The 22,292-nt window shown below is 46.2% G+C and overlaps 1 protein-coding gene across 1 annotated transcript in view; it reads right to left on the minus strand.

Annotated features, from left to right (window-relative positions):
- cdc42bpb (CDC42 binding protein kinase beta (DMPK-like)) overlaps positions 1–22,292 on the minus strand; it is a gene marked incomplete at its 5' end in the record, with an annotated part of 30,357 nt that overhangs the window by 2,908 nt on the left and 5,157 nt on the right. The window contains 32 exons of the mRNA XM_079214787.1: positions 68–301; positions 457–574; positions 680–797; positions 1,089–1,173; positions 1,258–1,355; positions 1,429–1,783; positions 1,888–2,129; positions 2,208–2,270; positions 2,464–2,680; positions 2,765–2,846; positions 3,244–3,383; positions 3,718–3,854; positions 4,716–4,821; positions 6,366–6,437; positions 6,584–6,658; positions 8,011–8,055; positions 8,702–8,781; positions 8,957–9,054; positions 9,138–9,286; positions 9,859–9,964; positions 10,063–10,187; positions 10,326–10,431; positions 12,672–12,916; positions 14,315–14,425; positions 16,148–16,390; positions 18,482–18,615; positions 19,032–19,139; positions 19,292–19,514; positions 19,678–19,926; positions 20,706–20,906; positions 20,998–21,091; positions 21,264–21,412. Coding sequence (XP_079070913.1) covers positions 68–301; positions 457–574; positions 680–797; positions 1,089–1,173; positions 1,258–1,355; positions 1,429–1,783; positions 1,888–2,129; positions 2,208–2,270; positions 2,464–2,680; positions 2,765–2,846; positions 3,244–3,383; positions 3,718–3,854; positions 4,716–4,821; positions 6,366–6,437; positions 6,584–6,658; positions 8,011–8,055; positions 8,702–8,781; positions 8,957–9,054; positions 9,138–9,286; positions 9,859–9,964; positions 10,063–10,187; positions 10,326–10,431; positions 12,672–12,916; positions 14,315–14,425; positions 16,148–16,390; positions 18,482–18,615; positions 19,032–19,139; positions 19,292–19,514; positions 19,678–19,926; positions 20,706–20,906; positions 20,998–21,091; positions 21,264–21,412 — 4,608 coding nt within the window. The remainder of the gene's footprint in view (positions 1–67; positions 302–456; positions 575–679; positions 798–1,088; positions 1,174–1,257; positions 1,356–1,428; positions 1,784–1,887; positions 2,130–2,207; positions 2,271–2,463; positions 2,681–2,764; positions 2,847–3,243; positions 3,384–3,717; positions 3,855–4,715; positions 4,822–6,365; positions 6,438–6,583; positions 6,659–8,010; positions 8,056–8,701; positions 8,782–8,956; positions 9,055–9,137; positions 9,287–9,858; positions 9,965–10,062; positions 10,188–10,325; positions 10,432–12,671; positions 12,917–14,314; positions 14,426–16,147; positions 16,391–18,481; positions 18,616–19,031; positions 19,140–19,291; positions 19,515–19,677; positions 19,927–20,705; positions 20,907–20,997; positions 21,092–21,263; positions 21,413–22,292) is intronic.

The following is a 22,292-nucleotide window of genomic DNA, read 5'->3' on the forward strand; positions in this document are numbered from 1 at the left end:
GGACGTGTGAAGGAGTGTGGGGAAGGAGAGGGGGAGCAGGGTGAGGGAGACAGAGAAGCTGGCCTACCATTCCCAGAGAGGAAGTTGAGGGAGAGGAGGAGGAGGAGGAGGAGGAGGAAGGCTGCAGGAGGCTCTGCTGGGAGGAGGAAGAGGAGGCGTCTTTCTGCAAGAAGGCGCCGGCCGACGCCGACGTCATGTGATAGACATGCTCAAAGTTGGAGGGCGGAGAGATGAGGGTATGACGGTAGGAGGAAGAGGGAGAGGGAGAGGGAGAGGGAGAGAGGGAGATGACATCACCAACCTGAAGATCAGGGAGGAGGAGGAGGAAGAGAAGAAAGGAGTCAGTGTGATGGACAGAGCTGTCGGAGGGGAGTGGAGGTGAGAGAGAACATGCCGGCAGGAGGAGGAGAAGGAGGAAGAGGAGGAGGAGGAGGTGGTGCAGGGAGGAGGAGTTACCAGAGGGAGGTCCATGAGGACCTGCATGCCGTCTCCTGGTCCCATGTGGGCCACGTGGTTAAAGTTTGTGGGATTAGAAATCATCTTTGATCTGAGCTCCGGATCCCTCAGCATCTCCCTGAAAATAACACACACACGCATACATACATATTAATACACAATAACACACATACATACACATTAATTACACACAATAACTAATACACATGAATGAAACAGTCACCTCCTCTGCTGAAGCCGCTCCTCCTCTGGAACCTTAAACAGGAACTTCCTCTTGCTGCGCGTTCGGACCATCAACTTCCTGCTCTGGTCCGACGTCTCCGGGATGGTGAGGTCTCCCTCTGAGGACAGACGGGTGGAGTCAGACGGGTAGAGACAGGCAGGTAGAGACAGGCAGGTAGAGACAGGCAGGTGGAGACAGGCAGGTGGAGACAGGCAGGTGGAGTCAGACAGGTAGACACAGACGGGTAGAGTCAGAGACAGGCGGGTGGAGACAGACGGGTGGAGTCAGAGACAGGTGGGTGGAGACAGACGGGTGGAGACAGAAAGGGTGGAGACAGAAAGGGTGGAGATGGGTGAGCTTCAGGGCGGCTGAGGTGGTGAGACAGTGTCCAGGTGAGTCGGGGCGTTACCTGACGAGGTGTTGCTGAAGTAAACCAGACGAGGAGGTTCTGAGCTCAGCAGGTTTAATGTCCCTTCAACATTCAGAGGTCTGATCTGAGGACAGAGACTGTGATGTCATTGACTGCTTCTCCCCTGTGATTGGCTGGTTCCCAGCAATGCCGAGCTGAGAGGGATTACCTTGCAGAGGGAGATGGTCTGGACCCACTCCATAGTGTGAATATCGAAGACGTCAAGTCCGTATTCACTGTAGACCGTTAGGTGGGACGAGTTGGAGCCTGGAGAGACATTGATATTGATCAATACCTTTAAGATATGACGACTGGTGATCAAGTAGTGTTATTAACGTACTGCATGCGAGCGGCGTGGCAGGCCACATCAGCTCCTGGGTTCGGGACCGGCGGCCCTGTCCGTCCACATAGATGCCGAGCTGACTGAAGCAGAGCAGCAGCTCGGTGGAGCCCACCTCCAGGGCGTGCAGTGCGTCCAGGGGGTGCTGGGACAGGAAGGCCAGCGACGGGTCGGCCGGGCTGACCAGGCTGATGGGGGACGACTCCCCCTGCAGGGCCAGCAGAGCGAAGCCCGAAGGGTACCCGACACACAGCCGCTCCCTCACCATGCCCAACCACTGCACCACCCCCGGAGCCTGCACCTCCCACAGCTTCTTATGGTGGGGCTTTGCTCGAGTGATCTCGTAGCACAGAACCTAGAGGATCAGAACCACAACATTATAACAGGAGCAGAACCACAGTGAGGTGGCTTTCAGGTTCTCCAGGTGAACGGTCTGGACCTGTCATTCAGAATCCTGACCTGACGTTTGACGGCAGCCAGCAGGCAGGCGGGTCCTCCGGGTCGGAGCACCCCCGTAGTCAGAGCCTGGCAGCCTTTAGTGTCTGTCAGCTTAATGTCAAAAGTGGACTCGGCTCCCTCCAGCGCCCCCCATTGGTGGAGGTGGACGTGACGGTTCCGACCGCAGAGCAGAACAATTATCTTTTCTTTTGGGATCAAATCGATCTGATAGACCTTCTTACTGTCTGCTGCTCGCACAATAACTGGAGAGAGAGACAGAGAGAGGTGAGACGTCTATCCATTATCAACCGGCCAACTTTCCGTCTGTCCGTCTGTCTCACCGTCTCTGGTGACCTCCACCACAAAGAGTCCGTCTTCGGTTCCCAGGGCAATCCTCTCCCGGTCTGCAGAGAGGAAGCGTGGATTCATCAGAGAAAAAATTCACCACATGTTCCTGAACACAGTCCTGTCCGTAGGTACTAGTACTTAGTCCTGTCGGTAGGTACTAAGTCCTGTCTGTAGGTACTAAGTTGTGTCTGTCAGAACTAGTCAGTACTCGATGTCTCTATAGTATCAATAGAACGAGAAGTCGCTGACCGAGCACAGCGGCAGACAGCGTGGTCTTGATGATGGGTAGCGAGGCGTCGTAGGCCTCGTGCAGCACGTGGACCTGTTGGTTCCTCAGGAGGTTCTTCGTCAGGATGCTCTGCAGACCCTCCAGGATCCGGACCCACTTCCTCTTCTCCACCTCACTCTCCGCCAGCACTAGCAGCGACACCGCCGACAGCTGCGAGATCAACTGTGACGACGTCACCTGATCGCGGCAAAAACAAGGATCAGGGTCACATGGAGGTCACAGGTCAAACAGTGAGAGGGCACAGGGGACAGGGAGTCCTACCCTGAAGATGCAGGGGATGTCCTTCCTGGTGGCATGGATCACATCCGACGCCAAAACAGAGCTGACGGAAAACTCCTCTTCTCTGAAACACACAAGAACATGTTTCCCATTAGAGCGTCTTTACATTATTTAAAATCACATAGAATGATCAAAAGACTCTGGTGGCGGGGACGTGGTTAGGCTCAGCTGCAGAGAGGAGTGGCACAGGGGAACAGGTGCCGGAAAGAGGCCTAATTGGCCTCAGCTGAAACTGATTGGGTGTTTTGTCTATATTAAGCTCAGTAGGGATGGAGGCGAGAGTGAGGAGAGCAAGGGGCACAGTCTGCCAGAGCGTGCAGCGCACAATAAAAGCATTCATAAAGCGATACATCGAGTGTGCTCGTATCATTGGTGCTGGGGGGGGAACTCGGGAAGTAACAGGAGCTCGTTACAGATTCCATCTGAAAACCTTCTGTAGACTACAGCGTACTGACAGTCACCTCAGATCCAGCACCAGACTGGCCCCCACCCCCGGCTGGGTGGACTTCCCCTCTGGAACGTCGTAGAGGAAAAGTTTACAATCAGAGACCAATGCGAAGGCTCGCTGCCAACCCTTCTTCACACCACTGGGCTTCGGGATCTGAAAGAAAAACAGCAGCATGCAAGTCTGAGCAGCTTCTGTAACACTGCTGCCTGATATACCTCATATCTTACCCTGACGTAGTCCTTGTGGGCGGTGCCCATACCTCATGACCTCATCTCTTACCCTGATGTAGTCCTTGTGGGCGGTGCCCATACCTCATGACCTCATCTCTTACCCTGATGTAGTCCTTGTGGGCAGTGCCCATACCTCATGACCTCATCTCTTACCCTGATGTAGTCCTTGTGGGTGGTGCCCATACCTCATGACCTCATCTCTTACCCTGACATAGCCCTTGTAGGCAATGCCCACACCTCATGACCTCATCTCTTACCCTGACGTAGCCCTTGTAGGCGGTGCCGATCCCTCTCTGGACATCGATGCCTTGCGGCCTCTTGGCATGCTCTGCTGGGATTGGACAGACCAGGGGGGCGTGGTCTTTACAGGAAACGTGGCAGATGAAGGAGCACACTGAAGAGAGACAGACAGAGTCAAGACCTTTGGGTGGTCTAGTCTGGGACACATTCTTTGATCTTTTTTTTTTTTTTTTTAAGATTACTCCAGGTGCGCGAGACTGTGGTTGTGATGCCGAGGACGGTGTAGTTGGTTGATTTGAGACCTTTCTCTACTCTTACACTGTAAGAGAAGTATACTCGGCAGGAACGAGTGTCAATTGGGGTCAACGCGGTTACCAAAAACTCAAAGCCTGGTGACACAGCTCCATGAAGGTCTAAAGGTTTTTCTGACAAAATTGACAGTGAATCTGGTCTACCTGCCAGGAGGAGTACATCAGTGTATAAAATGTGTAATTTCCTGTTGCGCAGAGTGGAGATATCTTCAGGACTGGACTCTGATCCAACATGTGAAATTTAATGCAGATTGGACGATGTACACTGAAGCAACAACTTCCTTTTTTATGGTGAAAGGTGCTTTTTTCGCCACTACGTTATGGCAACATAGTTCTACAAAAAAAGAAAAGTTTAGCATTGCAAAGTTCTTAAGATTGTGCTGACCAAATTTGAAGTCTTTCCGGTGAAATATGTAGGAGGAGTTTGTTAAAGTGCTTGGAAATGGCCCCAAACAGCACATTCAATTAACAATGGCAGACTTCCATTTTGATTTTATGTTTAACCTCCAGAAGTCTGCACGTTACGTAATTTCATACATCTAGGGTTACATGTTCAAAACTCATAAATCTTCACCACTTCTGATGCAAGTACAAAGTGTGTCATGATTGTCATGAGCTTTAGAGTTTAAGATCATAAGAAGGCTGTTAGCTAATGAGCAACTGTTACCTGGAGGCCAAAGTGTGCAATAGGGCGTGTCGTGTACCTTCACAGGCGTATCCCTGTCTGAGAAGTCCCACCATCAGCGAGGTGCAGTGTGTGCACTGAGTCGGACTGGAGAAGGTCTTGATGCTCAGCTGGTGAGCTTTGGGCTGTGAACATAACACACAAGCATGATGCTCAATATCACACTTGAATAAATAAAAAGATGTTATTGGAAGAAAAGTTTTAAAAACGACGAGTAAAAGAAACGTCAATAGACAGACTGGATTACTGAAGTACCACAGTCCATCTGGACCAGTTAACTCCACTCCAATGTTCCCTCTAATTTTTTTCAGCACTGAGCAAAACATTTTTTTTCTGACCGCACATTTCAGCACTGTGAGCAATTCGCAACCACGCGATCTGCCGAAAATGACCACAAGCCTGCGTTAGCCATAGGGGATTCAAAGAGATGACAGCAAATGCATCAATATGTATACAAGGTTGATATTTATTCAATATCCTTTATAATGGCTGGATTCTGGGAACATTTTAATGGTGTTTTACCAGTTAGTTTAGTTGAACTTAAAGGATATTTGTTGAACTTCAATAAGGGGAGGTTATGACTGGTTCACTGGTTATGACTGATAATGATATATATACACAAAATAAAAGTATCAAAGATGTTTAGTCATTTCTCAGCAGGTACAACATTTAAGTGGAACTTCATTGAAAGAAAAATGCTAATGCAGTGCTTAACAATAATTATAGGCCTATTAAATTGACATGGTGTAATTTTCCTAAAGGTAGCCTATATAAACAATTTAATAACTTCATATTCTTCATATTTAATTACGTCTGAAAGTTTCATCCTACATGTGTCAGTTTGGACTATTTCATCTAGCCACTCATGTTTGAACGTTAGGCAGACCTTTTTCTGGGGCGCCTGCTCTGCCTTTCTTTTCGCCATTATGGTAGCCTATAACTGCTGGAGCAGGGCCCGCCAAGAGTAGCCTAAACAGCGTCGGCCCTAGCTCATGTGGCGCTCTGGGCGAGCTTCACTCCTGGCGCCCGGAGGAGGACAGCGGGGGTGGGGGTGCCAACGGAGGCAGAGCGCTAGCAGAGGTACAGAGAGCGCATGTCGAGAAACGGGACGCTGATTGGCCAAGAAGACTCAACACGTCATATCAAAGATCTTATTATTGCGAGGATGGCTCTCTCCTATCTCAGAAACACTGGCGCAAAAAAGATTTTTAACCCCTGAAAAAAAATCGTTTGTGCAGTCTGAAAAATCTATTGCGCGGCCACTTCGACTGGCCTGCGCGGCCGCACGCAGCTTAGAGGGAACACTGCTCCACACATCTCTCTACATTACACTTTCTACATTCACCAGGGTCCAACAGCACTAGGGTTGGCAAAGGTCCACCACGGTCCGCTAGGGTTGGCGAGGTTCTGTCATCAGACAGTTTACGCATTGGTTTGGTACGGACCTTTATGTACCTTCACTTGGTCGTAACCACGCAGTCACGTACACTTGAAGCGAAGTGATTTACTGCACATGTACCGCTTCCTCCAAGTAGTATGACCAGAACTACTACGCTACCGTGGGGTCCATATCGGCTTGGGAGAATAATCAAGCTTTACTGGTACCACATTGTATTTACTATTCCTACCCCCTCCAGGTGATGTCTCACCTGGGGACACGGTAGCATACCTTTGGTGTGGTCAGTGCTGAGCTCTGGTAGGTGGGGGAGGGGCTCGCTGGGACTGAAGCAGCTTTAACTTCCTGTTGAAACAAAGGGGACAAGACCAAGGACAGGTAAAGGTCCCATCAAAGTATCTTATATACTTAGGGGTGTCACTCTGAGTCCACGATTCTATTTGACTTCCAATTGTTTAATCTATACGTATACGTTTGTGTTTGTGACTGACCTCGTATTCGGAGGTGGTGGAGGATGAAGGGGGCGTGGTCTCTGACTTCAGGGGGGTGGAGTCGATGTCCGTGGTCTGGATGTAAAAGAGATGAAACGTTGAACATCACTGAAGACTGTTGACACACTTCAACATGGATGAAAACCTCTCAGTCGAACTGTTTTTTTATTGACGACTACAGATGGAACATAGTTTATTCAGTAAAGACTAAGTTATCCTGAAATTACAGCTCATTATGGAAACTGTCATTGTGAAGGAAAGGTATTAGTTCAGTAGTGTTGGCAACACCAAATGAAAGTAACCCAATTAAACACCGATTCTTCAGTCAAACTAAATTAAGTTGTCAAATCTAAAGCTTTAAAGTTTTTTCCAATATTTATCGGTTACATTTACTAATAGGCATTAGTCATTTTTCATAGTCCAAAAGAAAAAAGAAGACTTTAAAGCTGTTTGCTGACCAGCCATGTAGCTTTTAAAAGGTCTGAAACAGGGGATTTGTTTGATTATTCTCTGGTCTCACGCTGATAAAAACATGAAATCCATCAAAACACTTGTTTGCTGCGAACATCATCTTCACTCTATAGTGTTCTTCTGTGTGTTAATGATTCAATGTGATTGTAGCAGGAGGATGTGAATAGAACCTAAACATTGAAAGCAGGTTCTCTCCAATTAATTTTTCTCCAATTACTTTGAAACAGAGGTTTGGTTTTCCTCAAATTGTCACAATCAGCTGTATAGATGTGTTTACTCTCATCTACCAGTTTATACTCAGCTGTTCTCTTTATAGACGTGTTTACTATCATTTACCAGTTTATACTCGGCTGTTCTCTTATTTACTGTGATACTAGACTGATTGTTTTTTCATCATTGACGATTATTATGGATGGTCCTCAGCGATAGTGATATGAATATACGTTTCATATTTCACTGATTTATGAACGAGAGAAAGAGGGACAGTCTTCACTTTAATTCACTTCCTGCAGTATCTGTGACTCATTAAAATAAATAGATGCGACCTGGTAGTTTTACTGAAGAAGACCATAGGATATGGTCAAAAGCTCTACAAGTGGCCACAAGCTAATATTTCACCAGATAACAGTACTGTTAAAAGGTAGCTACAATCTTTAGCAAGCTAACAGTCAATGACGGCATTCCTATCTGCTCATTGGCTGATGGCAGCATGTGAACAACACACTGATGCTCCTGAGAGCCAAATCAAGTGAAAGGTGGCTAAACAGGTGTGAGGTCATTGTGGTTAAAGATTACGTCACCTCAAACTGGAGTCTAGCTACCATTAACAGCCTACTATTAGCATAAAGCTAGCAGCTACAACTGAGGGTTAGATCTGACAGCTAGCTGCCCCGGAGGATTGTGGGTAAGGGTATCGGTATGCAGGGTATTGTGGGTAACACGGCAGATGAACTTACGTCTTCCCAGAGAGCGAGCAGCGAAGAGGAGGAGCAAACTGACGCCTCCATGTTGCAGAGAGAAACAAACAGCTTCAGAGACTACACCCGAGTGACATCATCATCATCATCAATAATCATCATGTGACATCATGTGACCTGCTGCTTGACGAGTTCTGGGTTCATAACTGTGATTGTTTAATACCAGGTACTTCATATTCTCCTGTTATAAGCGTTGTAATAGGGTTGCTATTGTTTTGTTTCGGGAATACGTTGGAGCCAGAGGAGGAAGGTCATATCCAGAGAAAAATAACTCTGAATATAAGAAATAAATGCCGTAATTTGGGGGAAAAACGTAAATATTCTCAGACATTAAACTCACACACCACAGACAGCTAAACACTGTGGTAATGTTTATACATTCTAATAGTATTCATTCATGTTCATAACAGAACATGAATGATAAGGCGTACATAGAAGCTACGACTGCAACATACGAGTTGTAACGGCAACGTTTCACATCCTTTACATTATTTACTCCTAGCAACAGCTAGTTCCAGGTTTTCATTTCTGACAGAGCGGTTAATCATCATGTGATCCCTTTGGGGGCCGGTGAGAGAGACAGGTGAGAGAGACAGGTGAGACAGACAGGTGAGAGAGACAGGTGAGACAGACAGGTGAGACAGACAGTTGAGACAGACAGGTGACTCACTCTGAAGGTGAGATCAGGAGCCAAAGGAGACGTGTTGAAATATTCAAATATGGAGTCTTGGAAATCTGGAAGCTTCAGACCTGTAGAGAGAGCGATTAGAGGTGAACACATGAATGAGTCACCTGGTGATACCAAAATCAGTTAGTTTCACCTGAGGCGGTGCAACAGAGGCCCATGAACTGAACTCTGAAGAACCACAAAGTGGGACACCAGAGGCCCATGAACTGGACCCTGAGGGACTCCAAGTTGTCTCACCTTTGTCAGAGCGGGAGCGCCTGTCCTCCATCTCTTTCTTTAGACTCTCCACCTGCTCCCCCATCTCCCAGCTCCTCTCCTCCGACTCCTTTAGCTTACTGCAGACAGACAGGTAGACAGACAGGTGAGGAGACAGGCAGGTGAGGAAGGAGAAGTTGTTAGTCTCTGTGTGATCTCTGACCTCTCCAGGTTGATGTTGGCAACTTTAACTTTGCGCAGCTCCTCCTGAACCAGCTGTTTGGCTCTGATCTCTGCATCCAGAGCCGACTGGAGCTCCAGGCGAGCCGACATGTCCAACTTCTGACTGCGACGCACCTTCCACAGGGGGTCCTGCAGGGAGGAGGGGCACAGATAGTCGGTCTCTACAGACAGAGGCAGTCAGTCTCTACAGAGCCTTGCAAAGCATTCACCCACTTGTCCAATTTTGTTGTGTTAAACCTGGAATTAAAATAGATTTTTTTTGATTTTAAATGTAATAGACCTACACTAAATAAACAAACTTGGAAAAGTGAATTAAAAAGAAAAAAATCTAAAGTGATGTATGTATTCACCCGCTTTCTTATGAGGCACTTAAATAAGATCTGGTGTTACCAATTAGCTTCAAAAGTCTCAGAACGGAGATGTATGCATATAAGCCTGAAGGGTGAGGAGCCATTCCTGATTCATTTTGTTTGTTTTATTTCAGCTAGTTCTGTTATTGCAGGGAAAAGTCCTAGGACCCTCCTCAAAGACCCCTATAACCTCTCAAAGAGGTACCACTCCCCGACAGAGGTACTCCCTGACCTTTTTCTTTTGTAAAAGAATTCCAGGGCGTCAAGGTTCTAAAGGTGTGTGGGATCTGTGGTGATGCTACTGGGTCCAGAACTGGTTCCATATGAGTTCTGTATGTGTGTGTGTGTTACCAGAGGTCTTGTTCCTAGACTGGAGCTGCGCAGTGTTTCCAGCTCCTCTGTCATCTTGGTGGCCAAAGCCTGAAGGTAGCCTCGAGCGTCCTTCTCGTCGCTCACCCTGTACACACAGAAACATGTTAATAACACAGAGTACCTCCTCCTGGTCCACTAGACACACGTTAATAACACAGAGCACCTCCTCTTCGTCGGACTCACCACTGGATGATCTCTGCGATCTGAGCCTCCCAGTGAGCCACGCTCTCCCTCTTAGACGACAGATCCTGCAGGTCGTCCTCCAGCTGACGATTCTGAGCCGTCAGCTGATCCACAAAGTTACACAGCTAAGAGACAATAACTGTTACTAGCTGAGCATGTGCAGTCACAGCATTTAACATACTTGATTGATGGACTACTGCACTTCAGGAACTTTTCACTTCAATACATAGGTACTTCGGAACTTGAGGACTACAGTACTTCACCTTGTCAGTTTCAGCCGTAAGTTTGCGGTTTTCTTCTGTCAGAAGGTTTCTCTCTCGTTCAGATTTCTCCTTCAGAGCTGAAACGGCTTCATCCATCTCTGCTTGTCTGCAGGACAAAACAAAACCTGGGTCAGGACTCACTTGCCCCTCTTGCTGATTGGTTGAGGACTCACCTGCCCTCTTTCTGACCTGGTCAATCAAAAACCATGTATGTGTACGCATAATTTGACTCAGCTTTTTTGCGTTGCTATCCACGAACAGAAATTACAAATATACAATAAAAATATAAAAAATAAAAACAAGAACAAGACAGCAAAGATGGAAAGATGTGCTCTCAGCTATATACTAGTTTGATATGAAGTTTGTCATTAGTGACTGCAATATACCTTCTAATTGTTTTTTAACCAAATTCTTCCTATCATAAAGTATACTTGGGCCAATATAAACACGAGTTATTGTTGCTCCACTAGTTACTGAGATTATCATGAATTTGTGACATGTAGGGTACAAACTACTTACTCTTTCCATGTCCAATTTTAATCGAGCCACTCAGTCATATTTTTTTAACTCCTTACTAAATCAGACCAAAAAACTAATTGACTGTGCTGTAATTGAGAAATAAGCCAGTTATACATTTACAAGTTATGTACAAAGTCTTTATCTGTCTTTAAATAATGCACTTTTAATGCCTCTGTTTTTTACAGTTTATATGTTGCCAAAATAAATCCAGAGACATACTGCTCACAATTACAACACATCAGACCAACATTTTTGGACCCAAACCTTTTAATTTAATCTCTCTGGATCAGAAGAAACTAGGGCTGCAACTAATGATTATTTTAATAATCGATTAATCGGATAAAAAAGCAAAAAAGCATTAATTTCCAACCCTTTGTTCAAAAACAGAAGTGACAGTGCAAATTCACAGTGCAAAACATCTTCAGAAAGCACAAACAGGTTGCTCCTTGAACATCCCTGAGCTGTCAATTAAAAAAATCAAATTAAAATGGACTAACACTAAAAACATACACATGTATGCTTTACATCTGCCAAATGTGAGCCCTTTTTCTTTTACTGTAATTGATCTACTGAGGCTGCTTTAGCATGCCCTGCTTTATCAATATGTATGAAACACTGGGACAGAGGGAAGCTGTACTGCTCCTCTCACGTCTGTTTTGACCGAAACCTCCAGGCCCAGCTCCACCTCATCTCAGCATCAAGCTGCGCTGCATATACAGAGTCCTCTTCCTTAAACTATTTCATTCTGGGTCTCTTACGACCACGAAATGACGTTGTTGGCTAAGCCCAACTACGTGATTTGATTCAGTCTACTTTGAGTAAAAAAACAACCTGAAGCCAGATCCTCCGGTGTGCCGATTTAACCTTAACGAGTGACAGCGTGAACTGAACCAGACCGGGGGGTATGTTCCATCACGTTACGGTTTTCTACAAGCAAGACTGAACTGTAACGGAACATAACGTAACTTTAACGACAATGCACAACCCAAACACGTTAGCTAACGTGATAGCAAGCTGACTAGCTTCCATTAAAAACAAGTTTGAGGGAAATGAAGCCGCTGTAGACATCTTCACGCTGATTGGCCAAGACTTGACACGTCACATCCAAGATGTTCTATTTTTGCTAAGATCACGAATTCAGCGTTTCTCAGTCTCTCACTCCAATCTCAGACACGCTGGCGGCCAGTTGCTCTGCTCCGCTCTTTTTTTTCCCTACGCGACTTTATGACTGCTGTAATAATCGCGCGACACAACGAATCGATAATGAAATTCGTTGCCAACACTTTTGCTAATCGATTTTTATCGATTTTATCGATTCGTTGTTGCAGCCCTAGAAGAAACATGCATTTTAGGCAGGTTTTTATTCATTGGTTTAAACTTAACACACAAAGACTTTCAAACTTGTTTTTTAATTAGCATTAATATAATCCATAATATCCTACTGTAACATAACTACTACTAATAATAAGTAGTAATATTAATGTTTTTTTTTTTTTATTAGTTGTAATTATTGTCTTTTGATGATGTTGTACTTTCAGTGGCATTTTTTTGAAACTTCTTATTTCACTGTCAAAGACTATACATGAATATTAGTACTGGTTTTGTTTTGCTACATATGTTAACCATTGGTGATGCACTGATGTTCGCCGGGGTCAATATGCATCTGCTCAGCTTGTGAATAATACCACTAAAGAGTTTCTCAAGTGTTTTAAAGTCCTGAATGAAGCTAGATGCCGCGGTGCCACAGGAAGTGCCTCTACGAGCTGCCGGTGCCATGATTTGAGCCTGCCCTCTCTCTCCCTCTTTCTGACCTGGTTCAGGACTCACCTGTCCCTCTTGGCCTTGTCCAGCTTGTCTCGTAGTTGCAGCAACTCTTTGTTGCCGGTGAGCTGGGCCCCCTCGGACTCATGCAGGTCTTTACGGAGGTGTTTTATCTCGGAGGAGTGGGAGGAGTCTCTCCTGAGCAGCTCCTCCTCGTAGAACAGGCTCTTGGTATCCAGATCGGCCTTCAGACGGGACAGCTCCTGCTGAAACTCTGCCCCGCCGGCTACTGCTCCCCGACCCTGCTGAGACTGAGACCAGAACCACAATCACCCACTTCTGTTCATTTAGTGAGAACCAGTTTGAGTTTTAGATTATTTTTAGATAGTTTTAGTCTCCGTTGTATTACTGTGCAAAAGGACAAGATTAGAGGATCATTATTTATTTTCCAATATCAGTCTTTACTTGGTCGGTCCTCCAGATATATAAAAACGGACAGAATATTAGTAAATGGACCTGTACTTGAAGAGATCTTTTCTAGTCTTCAGACCATTCAAAGCTCTTTCACACTACTCGTCATCATTCACCCAGTCACACCCATTGGTCACATGGGAGGGGCTAAGGAGCCACCTGTGTCCATCAGGACGAGCTAACATTCACATCCATTTATACACTGTAGAACAGCTACGGGAGACATTTGGGGTTAAGTGTCTTGTCCAAGGACACATGGACATTCAATTCAGTTTATTTTGTAAAGCCCAGAATCACAAATTAATAATTTGCCTCGGAGGGCTTTACAATCTGTACACATAGACATCCCTGTCCCAGGACCTCACATCGGATCAGGAAAAACTCCCTAAAGATAGTAAAAACCCTTTCACAGGGGAAACAGGGAGAACCCTTCAGGAGAGCAACAGAGGAGGATCCCTCTCCCGGGATGGACAGAAGCAATAGATGTCATGTGACCAGAATGAACAACGTAACAGAGTTACAGCACATTCAATGAATATGACAGAAATTATTCATATAATGAGTAGTAGGCATGGACCACGATGAGCTAGTGGAGCCAGGGATCAAACTGCCGATCCTCTGATTGAAGGACCACCCGCTCTTTCACCGAACCAGTCACCAAGTTATAGTCAATAAGAATATCTTAATATCTTATAATGTTGTATCCATCCCAGAGAACGACGTCATCAGGGAGCAGATGAGGGTAATTGTTTAACCGATTTTCCTCGTTAAAAATGTTACTTGTATAACACACATATCGGATAATGTATACAAAAGTCAACAAGGAAGCCCCGCCCCTATTCTGTGGCGGACTCTGATTGGCTGGAGCGCCAGCTGGAGGAGGCTTCAATGATCACACACTGTGATCCAAACCTTTCTAATAACTGCTGTGAAATTAAATCCCCCAAAAAGATGTTCATGAAAATATATTCATTCAAGAAAGTTGATCTAACAAAAACATGTTTAATATGTTGAATTACCTTATTGCGTAGTATGCTTGGCTGAAAGGTTATTTCATTGACTTGGGAGTATTTTATCAATGCGTCTTCTATCTCATCTGTTCATGCAGTTTACCTGCGTTTGATTTGATTTATTGATAAATTGATTGATTGTGTGAGGGTCAAAGAGGGTCCTCACAAGTGCAGAAGTACAAACGTGTGTGTGTGTGTGTGTGTGTGTGTGTGTGTGACACCTCTGACCTGGAAGTGCTGCAGCTCCGCCTCCAGCTGTTTGGAGTAGACCTCGCTGTGCTCCCTCAGCTTTCTCTCCTTCTGCGCATCCGCCTTCGCATCGTCCAGCTGAGCCTCCAGCTGATAAACACAGAGAACGCTTTTATTCTGAAGGATTAGGAAGTGAGCACCTTCATAAACAGTCACAGGGTTCAACCCAAGTCTCTTACTGTCGTTTCCTCCATTGAACCGGAAGTTGTTCCAAAGAAGACGATCACAGAGCAGGAGGAGGAAGGAGGAGAGGAGGAGGAAGAAGAGCAGGAGGAGGGAGAGGGAAAGGAAGAGCAGGGAGAGGAGGAGGAGGAGGAATAGCAGAGAGGAGGAATAGCAGAGAGAGGAGCAGGAGGAGGAGGACTAGGAGGAGGAGCAGGGAGAGGAGGAGGGGGAGGAGGAAGAGGGGGAAGTGTTTTATTGCGAAATATTCGCAGGAGTAGATTACATGTAAAGTCAATGCACAGACGCGAATGGTTGTGAAAAGGCAAATTTTTTAGCCGGGTGGTGCCCAATGAGGCGAAAAAGTGTTGTGAAAATTCGCCTTTTCGCTTTTCTGCTTTTTCGCCAGAGTTGAAATATTTCAACTCGCCCGGCACCGAGTTGCGAAAGCCAATCAGTGTTGAGAAGCTCCGCTCGTCATCACCGCCGTCCTGCTGCTGAATCAAACTGCTGCTGGTCCGCTGAAGGAGCGCTGGAAGCATCTTCATTCAGACACTCGTCCTGGAGGAGTCGGAGCTGTGTGCGACTACGGGAAATATTTTGAACCCAGAAACGGGGGGCGTTTGATGTTCCGACGTTTGTGGGATTTCCACAACAAGTATAAAGCAGAACTAGTGGTTATTTCAATGGTGAATGGCGGAAATGGTAAATGTTTTCACGGAGATACGCCGCGCCCCCTTTCCGCAGCAGAGCGACTAAAGTCAGGCAAAAAAGCATTGCGAAAATTCGCAACTCTTCTGGTGTGAATCTATTTACTCGTTTTTGTCAAAACGAAATGTTTGATGAATGTGAACAAATATTATAAATATAATTTCTGCTTGCATTCCTCTGATTTCATGTGTTTTTATGTTCCATCTTTAATCCGTAATGTTGTATTGTAAATGTATTTTATCACGTGCCACTTAGTTTACGGTTTGTTTTTTTTACGTCTCCATTCTTCCATTGGGAACTGCGTGTTTAACGTCACATTGCTATGAACTGTGGGTAATTCCCTTAGGCAAAGTCGGCATCTAATGCTGACTTGCGTAAAGGGTTCATAAAGGGCTCAAAATGTCTGCCAGAGAGCCCTCAAGCACTCGACGATGTGACAATGGGACAGCCCTAAACCCTCAAGGACTTCGCGAGAGCGCGTCTCAAAGTCTGTCAGTGTTTAAGGGTGAAGATTGAGATTGGGCCTAAGAGACTTTGGATGAACCCTTGGGCTGTTTAGTCAGATCAGAATGTCTCAGATCAATATGTGGTGTGTCGTCCTCTGCTCGTGAACTGGAGGAACTACAGCTGATGTTTCTGTTGGACCTTACATTTGTATTAATATGATTAATTGATCATTAAATGTAGTACATTTTAAGTCTCCAGTTTTAGAAGGCTTATTATTATTATTATTATTATTAACGACTTCTGTCTTTAATGTTTCATTTATTAAATCGTTGTGTTTTTATTACTAACAAAAACAAAAAATCCTGAAGCTTTGAAGGACATCTCAGATCAAGTGAACCTTGAGTTGGGATTATCTTTCACATTATGTTGGTTTACCTCCATGTTGGTTTTCTAGTGTATTTCATGATGTTCATGAAACTATCTTTCTCTCACCTCCTTGCGGTTCTTCTCGGTCTTGCGGATCTCCTGTCTCATGGCGTCCATCTTGTGCAGGAGGGCCTCCATCTCCTCCTCTTTGTCCCGGAGCTGGCGGGATAGACGCTGTTTGGAGGACCGCAGGTCGGCCGTCCTCTCTGACAGATCTGAGAACTCCTGCAGGGCTAGCTTCCTCTGAGAGTGAGCCTCCTTCAGCTCCTTGGTCTGACTCCTCAGACGCTCCAGCGAGTCCACCAGCTGCTGCTCACAGGAGACCAGGTGAGTCAGGACACTGATGCTAGACTAGACTCTTTCAGGTCGGGTGCTTATTTTCAAAATAAGAGAATGAGCTCGACCAAACGCTGCATGTCCGTATTATCTATATACAATATAGTCTTTTGAACTTAATCCTAGACCTGAGGACACTTATGCTGCTCACATCAAATGTGTTGCGAATTTGTCGCGCGAGTAGATTACATGCAAAGTCAATGCAGCGCAAATTCGCGTGAGTTGAAATTGTCCAACTCTGGCGAAAACATTTTCGTGACGCTGAGTGGTGCCCGTCATCACTATCAAACTGCTGCTGCTCCACCTGAAGTAGCGCTGTTGTGCGTTGTGGTTATTTCCATGGTGGATGAAGGAAACGGTAACTGCCACGGAGATAAGCCACTCCCCCTTTCAGGCACGAGTAACATTCGCAACGTGTTTGGTGTGAACACAGCTTTATTGGTCGAGCGAGTAAACTGTAGGGCTGCAACAACGAATCGATAAAATCGATTATCAAAAGTGTTGGCAACGAATTTCATTATCGATTCGTTGTGTCGCGCGATTATTACGCCGGGCAATAAATCGCGAGAGAAGAAAAAAAGAGCGGAGCAGAGCAACTGGCCGGCCAGCGTTTCTGAGATTGGAGTGAGACACGAGAAAAGCTGAGGTTGTGATGTTCTCAAAAATAGAAGATCTTTGACAAGTCGAGTTTTGGCCAATCAGCGTCTTCATGTTCCTCAAACTTGTTTTTAATGGAAGCTAGTCAGCTTGCTATCGCGTTAGCTAACGTGTTAGCTTTGTGTATTGTCGTTAAAGTTATGTTATGTTCCGTTACAGTTCAGTCTTGCTTGTAAAAAAACGTAACGTGATGAAACATGCCGTCACCCCCCGGTCTGGTTCAGTTCACGCTGTCACTCGTTAACGTTAAACCGGCACACCGGCGGATCTGGCTGCAGGTTTTTAGTAGAATGAAGCAAATCACGTAGTTGGGCTTAGCCAACAACGTGACGTCGTGGTCATAAGAGACCCAGAATGAAAGAGTTTAAGGAAGAGGACGCTCTATATGGAGCAGTACAGCTTCCCTCTGTCCCAGTATTTCATACATATTGATAAAGCAGGGTATGTAAATGCAGCCTCTGGAGGGATCAATTACAGTAAAAAGGGCTCACATTTGGCAGATGTAAAGTATACATGTGTATGTTTTTAGTGTTAGTCCATTTTGTTGTTTTAATTAACAGCTCAGGGATGTTCAAGGAGCAACCTGTTTGTGCACTTTCTGAAGATGTTTTGCACTGTCACTTCTGTTTTTGAATTTTTTAGCCGGGCGGTGCCCAATGAGGCGAAAAAGTGTTGTGAAAATTCGCCTTTTCGCTTTTCTGCTTTTTCGCCAGAGTTGAAATATTTCAACTCGCCCGGCACCGAGTTGCGAAAGCCAATCAGTGTTGAGAAGCTCCGCTCGTCATCACCGCCGTCCTGCTGCTGAATCAAACTGCTGCTGGTCCGCTGAAGGAGCGCTGGAAGCATCTTCATTCAGACACTCGTCCTGGAGGAGTCGGAGCTGTGTGCGACTACGGGAAATATTTTGAACCCAGAAACGGAGCAGTACAGCTTCCCTCTGTCCCAGTATTTCATACATATTGATAAAGCAGGGTATGTAAATGCAGCCTCTGGAGGGATCAATTACAGTAAAAAGGGCTCACATTTGGCAGATGTAAAGCATAGATGTGTATGTTTTTAGTGTTAGTCCATTTTGTTGTTTTAATTAACAGCTCAGGGATGTTCAAGGAGCAACCTGTTTGTGCACTTTCTGAAGATGTTTTGCACTGTCACTTCTGTTTTTGAATAAAGGGTTGGAAATGAACGCTTTTTTGATAAAAAACATTTTTTTTATCCGATTCATCGATTAATCGAAAAAATAATCAACCGATTAATCGATTATTAAAATAATCGTTAGTTGCAGCCCTAGTAAACGAGGTAAACAAGCCGCGAATATTCACAACGCTTTTGGTATGAACGTAGCATACGACCTGATCCTAATGGACCTGAGGCCATAATATGTACTCTGGTACCAGTGATGTGAAATACCTTGTGGACTTCGTCCTTCTCCTGTCTCAGGGTCTTCACCTGCCTCTCCAGGGTCTTCAGTTTGGAGGCGGAGCTCTCGTAGTCCTGTCTGAGTGTAACCGCCTCCTCCAGCTGGTGCTCCAGCCTATCAGAGTCTACCACAGAAGAGAGGTGGGGCTTACTCACCTGATGGATATTACATTACATTTCATTTAGCTAAAGCGACTTACAGTTTTGCTCTATACACCGCAGACGGGGATCAATTAGGGGTCAAGTGTCTTGCTCAAGGACACAACAACATGGATTAGCGGGGCCAGGGCGCGAACCTCCAACCCTCTGATTGAAAGATGGGGATGCTAACCACTTAGCCACTGTCACCCCCATATTGACTGCTGAAGATGACCAAAGGCTAAATCTGAAGTCATTGCTGCTGTACAAGTACCGCTACTAGTACCGATACGAGCACTGCTACTACTACTGTCACAAGCACTGCTACTAGTACTGCTACAAGCACTGTTATAATAAGTGCTACTAGTATTGCTGCTGGAACTGCTACCACCACCACTCTGACCTGCCAGCTTCTTCTTCAGACGTTCAATCTCCTCATTCAGCTTCTTGATCTCTTTGTCTCGGGTCAGAGTTCCTCCTCGAGCCGGAGCCTGCAGGGCCTGAGTCGACTCTGCAGATACAGAGTTCAGAGGTCAAGACCCTACGTCTAGTGAGCAGAGGTCAGGACTACGATATCCAGGGTCTACTTGAGTCCTGTACACACACACACACACACACACACACACACACACACACACACACACACACACACACACCCCTCACCCTGCAGTTTGCGGTTCAGCTCCTGTTTCTCCTGCTCCAGTCGGCGGATCCTCCTCTCGAAGGCCTCGACCTCCTGCCCTCCCGCCCCCTCCTGGCGGAGGCCGAGCCCCGTCTGGCTGACGGAGCTGCGGTCGGCGAAGCAGCTGTCGGTGGTGTAAGTGAAGCCCACGAAGGGGAGGTGCTGACCAGTGAAACCAGTGTGAGACATCGGAGGGCTGATGTCCTGCAGGAGAAACACGTGAGAGACATGACCTGAGAGACGAGAGACGGACCTGAGAGACTAGAGGGAGGACCTGAGAGACAGGACCTGAATGACTAGGTAAACTGGGTACATAATGGGAGCGCCTTCAAAAAGGGACCACTTTAGTACCGGTGGTCGTCCTCACCGGGTTCTTGAGGACGTCGTCGTCCACGTCGAAGTTGGACGTGTCGGTGGGAGAGGACACGTCGGGGATGTACGGGGCCTCGGCGGACCGGATGTTGTCCCAGTCGATCCCGCTGAAGAAGGGGTGGTCCTTGAAGTCAGAGATCCCGTTCACGCCGAGGCGGCGTTCCCTGGAGCAGAGCAGGCGCTGGATCAGATCCTTGGCGTCCTCGGACACGTCGGCCACATGGGACGGGAACTGGAAACGCTCCTGGAAACAATCAGGGAGACACATGGTGAGGAGACATGAGGAGACGCAAGTTGAGGAGGCACGAGGAGACACATCGTTTGGGTTTTTTCCGATACCGGTGCTAAACCGATACTTTTAAAATGATACCGGTGCCTAAACGGTGCCTGAACCGATACTTTTTTATTGCCAAGGCAATTTTTTTCTTCAAATTGAACAATATATTAACTGTTTAAAGTATACTAGAAATATAAATAAATAAATACTTTACTTCAAACTACAGCTTCAAACCTTTTAACTTCAAACTATAAACAATATATATTTAAAAAAGAACAGACACAAGCATCATGGCCTGATGGGATCGTGTGCAACAGAACTCAGACACTGTTGGATCCTAAAACTGCTGCTTTACTGGACTACACGTCATCATTAATATCAACTGGAGAGATTTGTTCCAGCAAGCCGAGGACGGACGTTCAAAAGCTCGTGCTTGTGTCTCCAGCGATCTCTGTGTCTCTGTGTGGTGAGTAGACATGGTGAGGACACACATGGTGAGGACACAGGGAGATAATGAGACCCTCCGTCCACTGAGACGGTCCAGATTTAGAAAAGAGGAAGTAGGACGAGAGTCAAGAGACAGAACCTGGAAACAGCAGGAAGGAGCTGGAAGATAAATCTGTTCCTCACAATGAAGAACCTCCTCTTGGTTTGGATCTTTCAGACTAAAACACGTAAACCGTCTCTGACCTTGTGGTTCATGAGGTTCTTTCAGACTAAAACACGGGCACACAGACGTCTCTGACCTCGTGGTTCATGATCTTGCCGTAGGTCTCCACCAGCGACTCGGCGTAGAACGGCGTTTCTCCGTAGAGCATCTCGTACATGCAGACTCCCAGAGACCACCAGTCACACTCCGGCCCATAGCGGCCCATCCCGTCCTCCATCGCCTGCAGGATCTCTGGGGAGATGTAGTCCGGAGTACCCACGGCCACGGAGGACTGCACCTGCACCGAGACCAGGGACACGAGGGCGAGTCCTTAAGTCTGTCCCCGGAGGACTAAAGTTAGCATGAGAACCAGAGTGTTGGTGCGTTACCGTGCCGTCCTCCATCATGCGGAGACAAGAGCCGAAGTCAGCGAGGCGGATGTGACCGTTAACATCCAGCAGGACGTTGTCTGGTTTAATATCTCTGTGACACAAAGAGACCATTAAAAACGTTCAAAAACCATTAAAACACATTCAAAAAACATTAAACACGTTAAAAACGCTGCCTCTAGGAGTCATGCAACGGCCTCTAGTTTCAGCGTTACCATCGTAACCAGCCTCCATATTCCCCCCAGTGGCCCCAGTAGAACCAGTACCTGTGGATGTAGTGCTGCTGGTGGATGGAGTGGACGGCGAGCACCATCTCAGCCACGTAGAACTTGGACATGTCCTCTGGAAGACGGTCCTCAAACTTACTGAGCAGAGTCAGCAGGTCCCCGCCCACGTAGTAGTCCATCACCAGGTACTGCAGACCAGGAGACATAAGACCAGTACCAATCAGTAACACCACCATCAGAACTCCCAGTCATTCATCAATGAATAACTTACTCAATACTAGTAGTACCAGTAGGAGCACTTGTAGTACTACCAGTAGCACCAGTAGTATCAGTATTACTACTAAAACCAATAGTAGTACCAGTAGTACTAGTAATAACCCTAACCTTACCAGTAGTAGCAGCAGCAGCAGTACCAGTAGTACCAGTAATAACCCTAACCTACCAGTAGTAGCAGTAGTAGTAGTAGCAGCAGCAGCAGCAGCAGTAATAACCCTACCAGTAGCAGTACCAGTAATAACCCTAAACCTACCAGTAGTAGCAGCAGCAGTACCAGTAATATGGCTGTCAGGCATGAAAACGGGTCAGGGGTGAAAAAGGTGAGAGGGGCCCGGGGGGGAGGGGGTAGTGACTCGTCGAGAAGCTGACAAACTATGATCATTATGGGTTTTAAATTAAAACCCATAATGATCATAGTTCGGGGTCCGGGGCATGCTCCCCCGTAAGAAAAATGTAAATATTCCATATTTTAAAGCATCTGATGCATTTTGAGATGCTTTGTTTGCCAACCTCGGGAGAGCTGGAGAAACTTAACTTCAGGCATGAGTCAAAAATTATTATGGCCTCCTTACTAAGTATTATGCAAGCCATTTCATGCCAGCCTGTCACTGGGTCTAACATGTACAGTATATGAGGCACAATATGGTAAGGGCACCACAAATGGCTTAATGCATAACCCCCACAAGAGAGGGTGTAACTTAACTTGTCTACTCTTCCATCATGATTGACAGCCAATACAATGTAATTCAGATTGTAATACATTTTATTGGCAAAGATAACAATTTACAGTTC

This window comes from Taurulus bubalis (assembly GCF_910589615.1).
Source record: "Taurulus bubalis genome assembly, chromosome: 3".
Lineage (NCBI taxonomy): Eukaryota > Metazoa > Chordata > Actinopteri > Perciformes > Cottidae > Taurulus > Taurulus bubalis.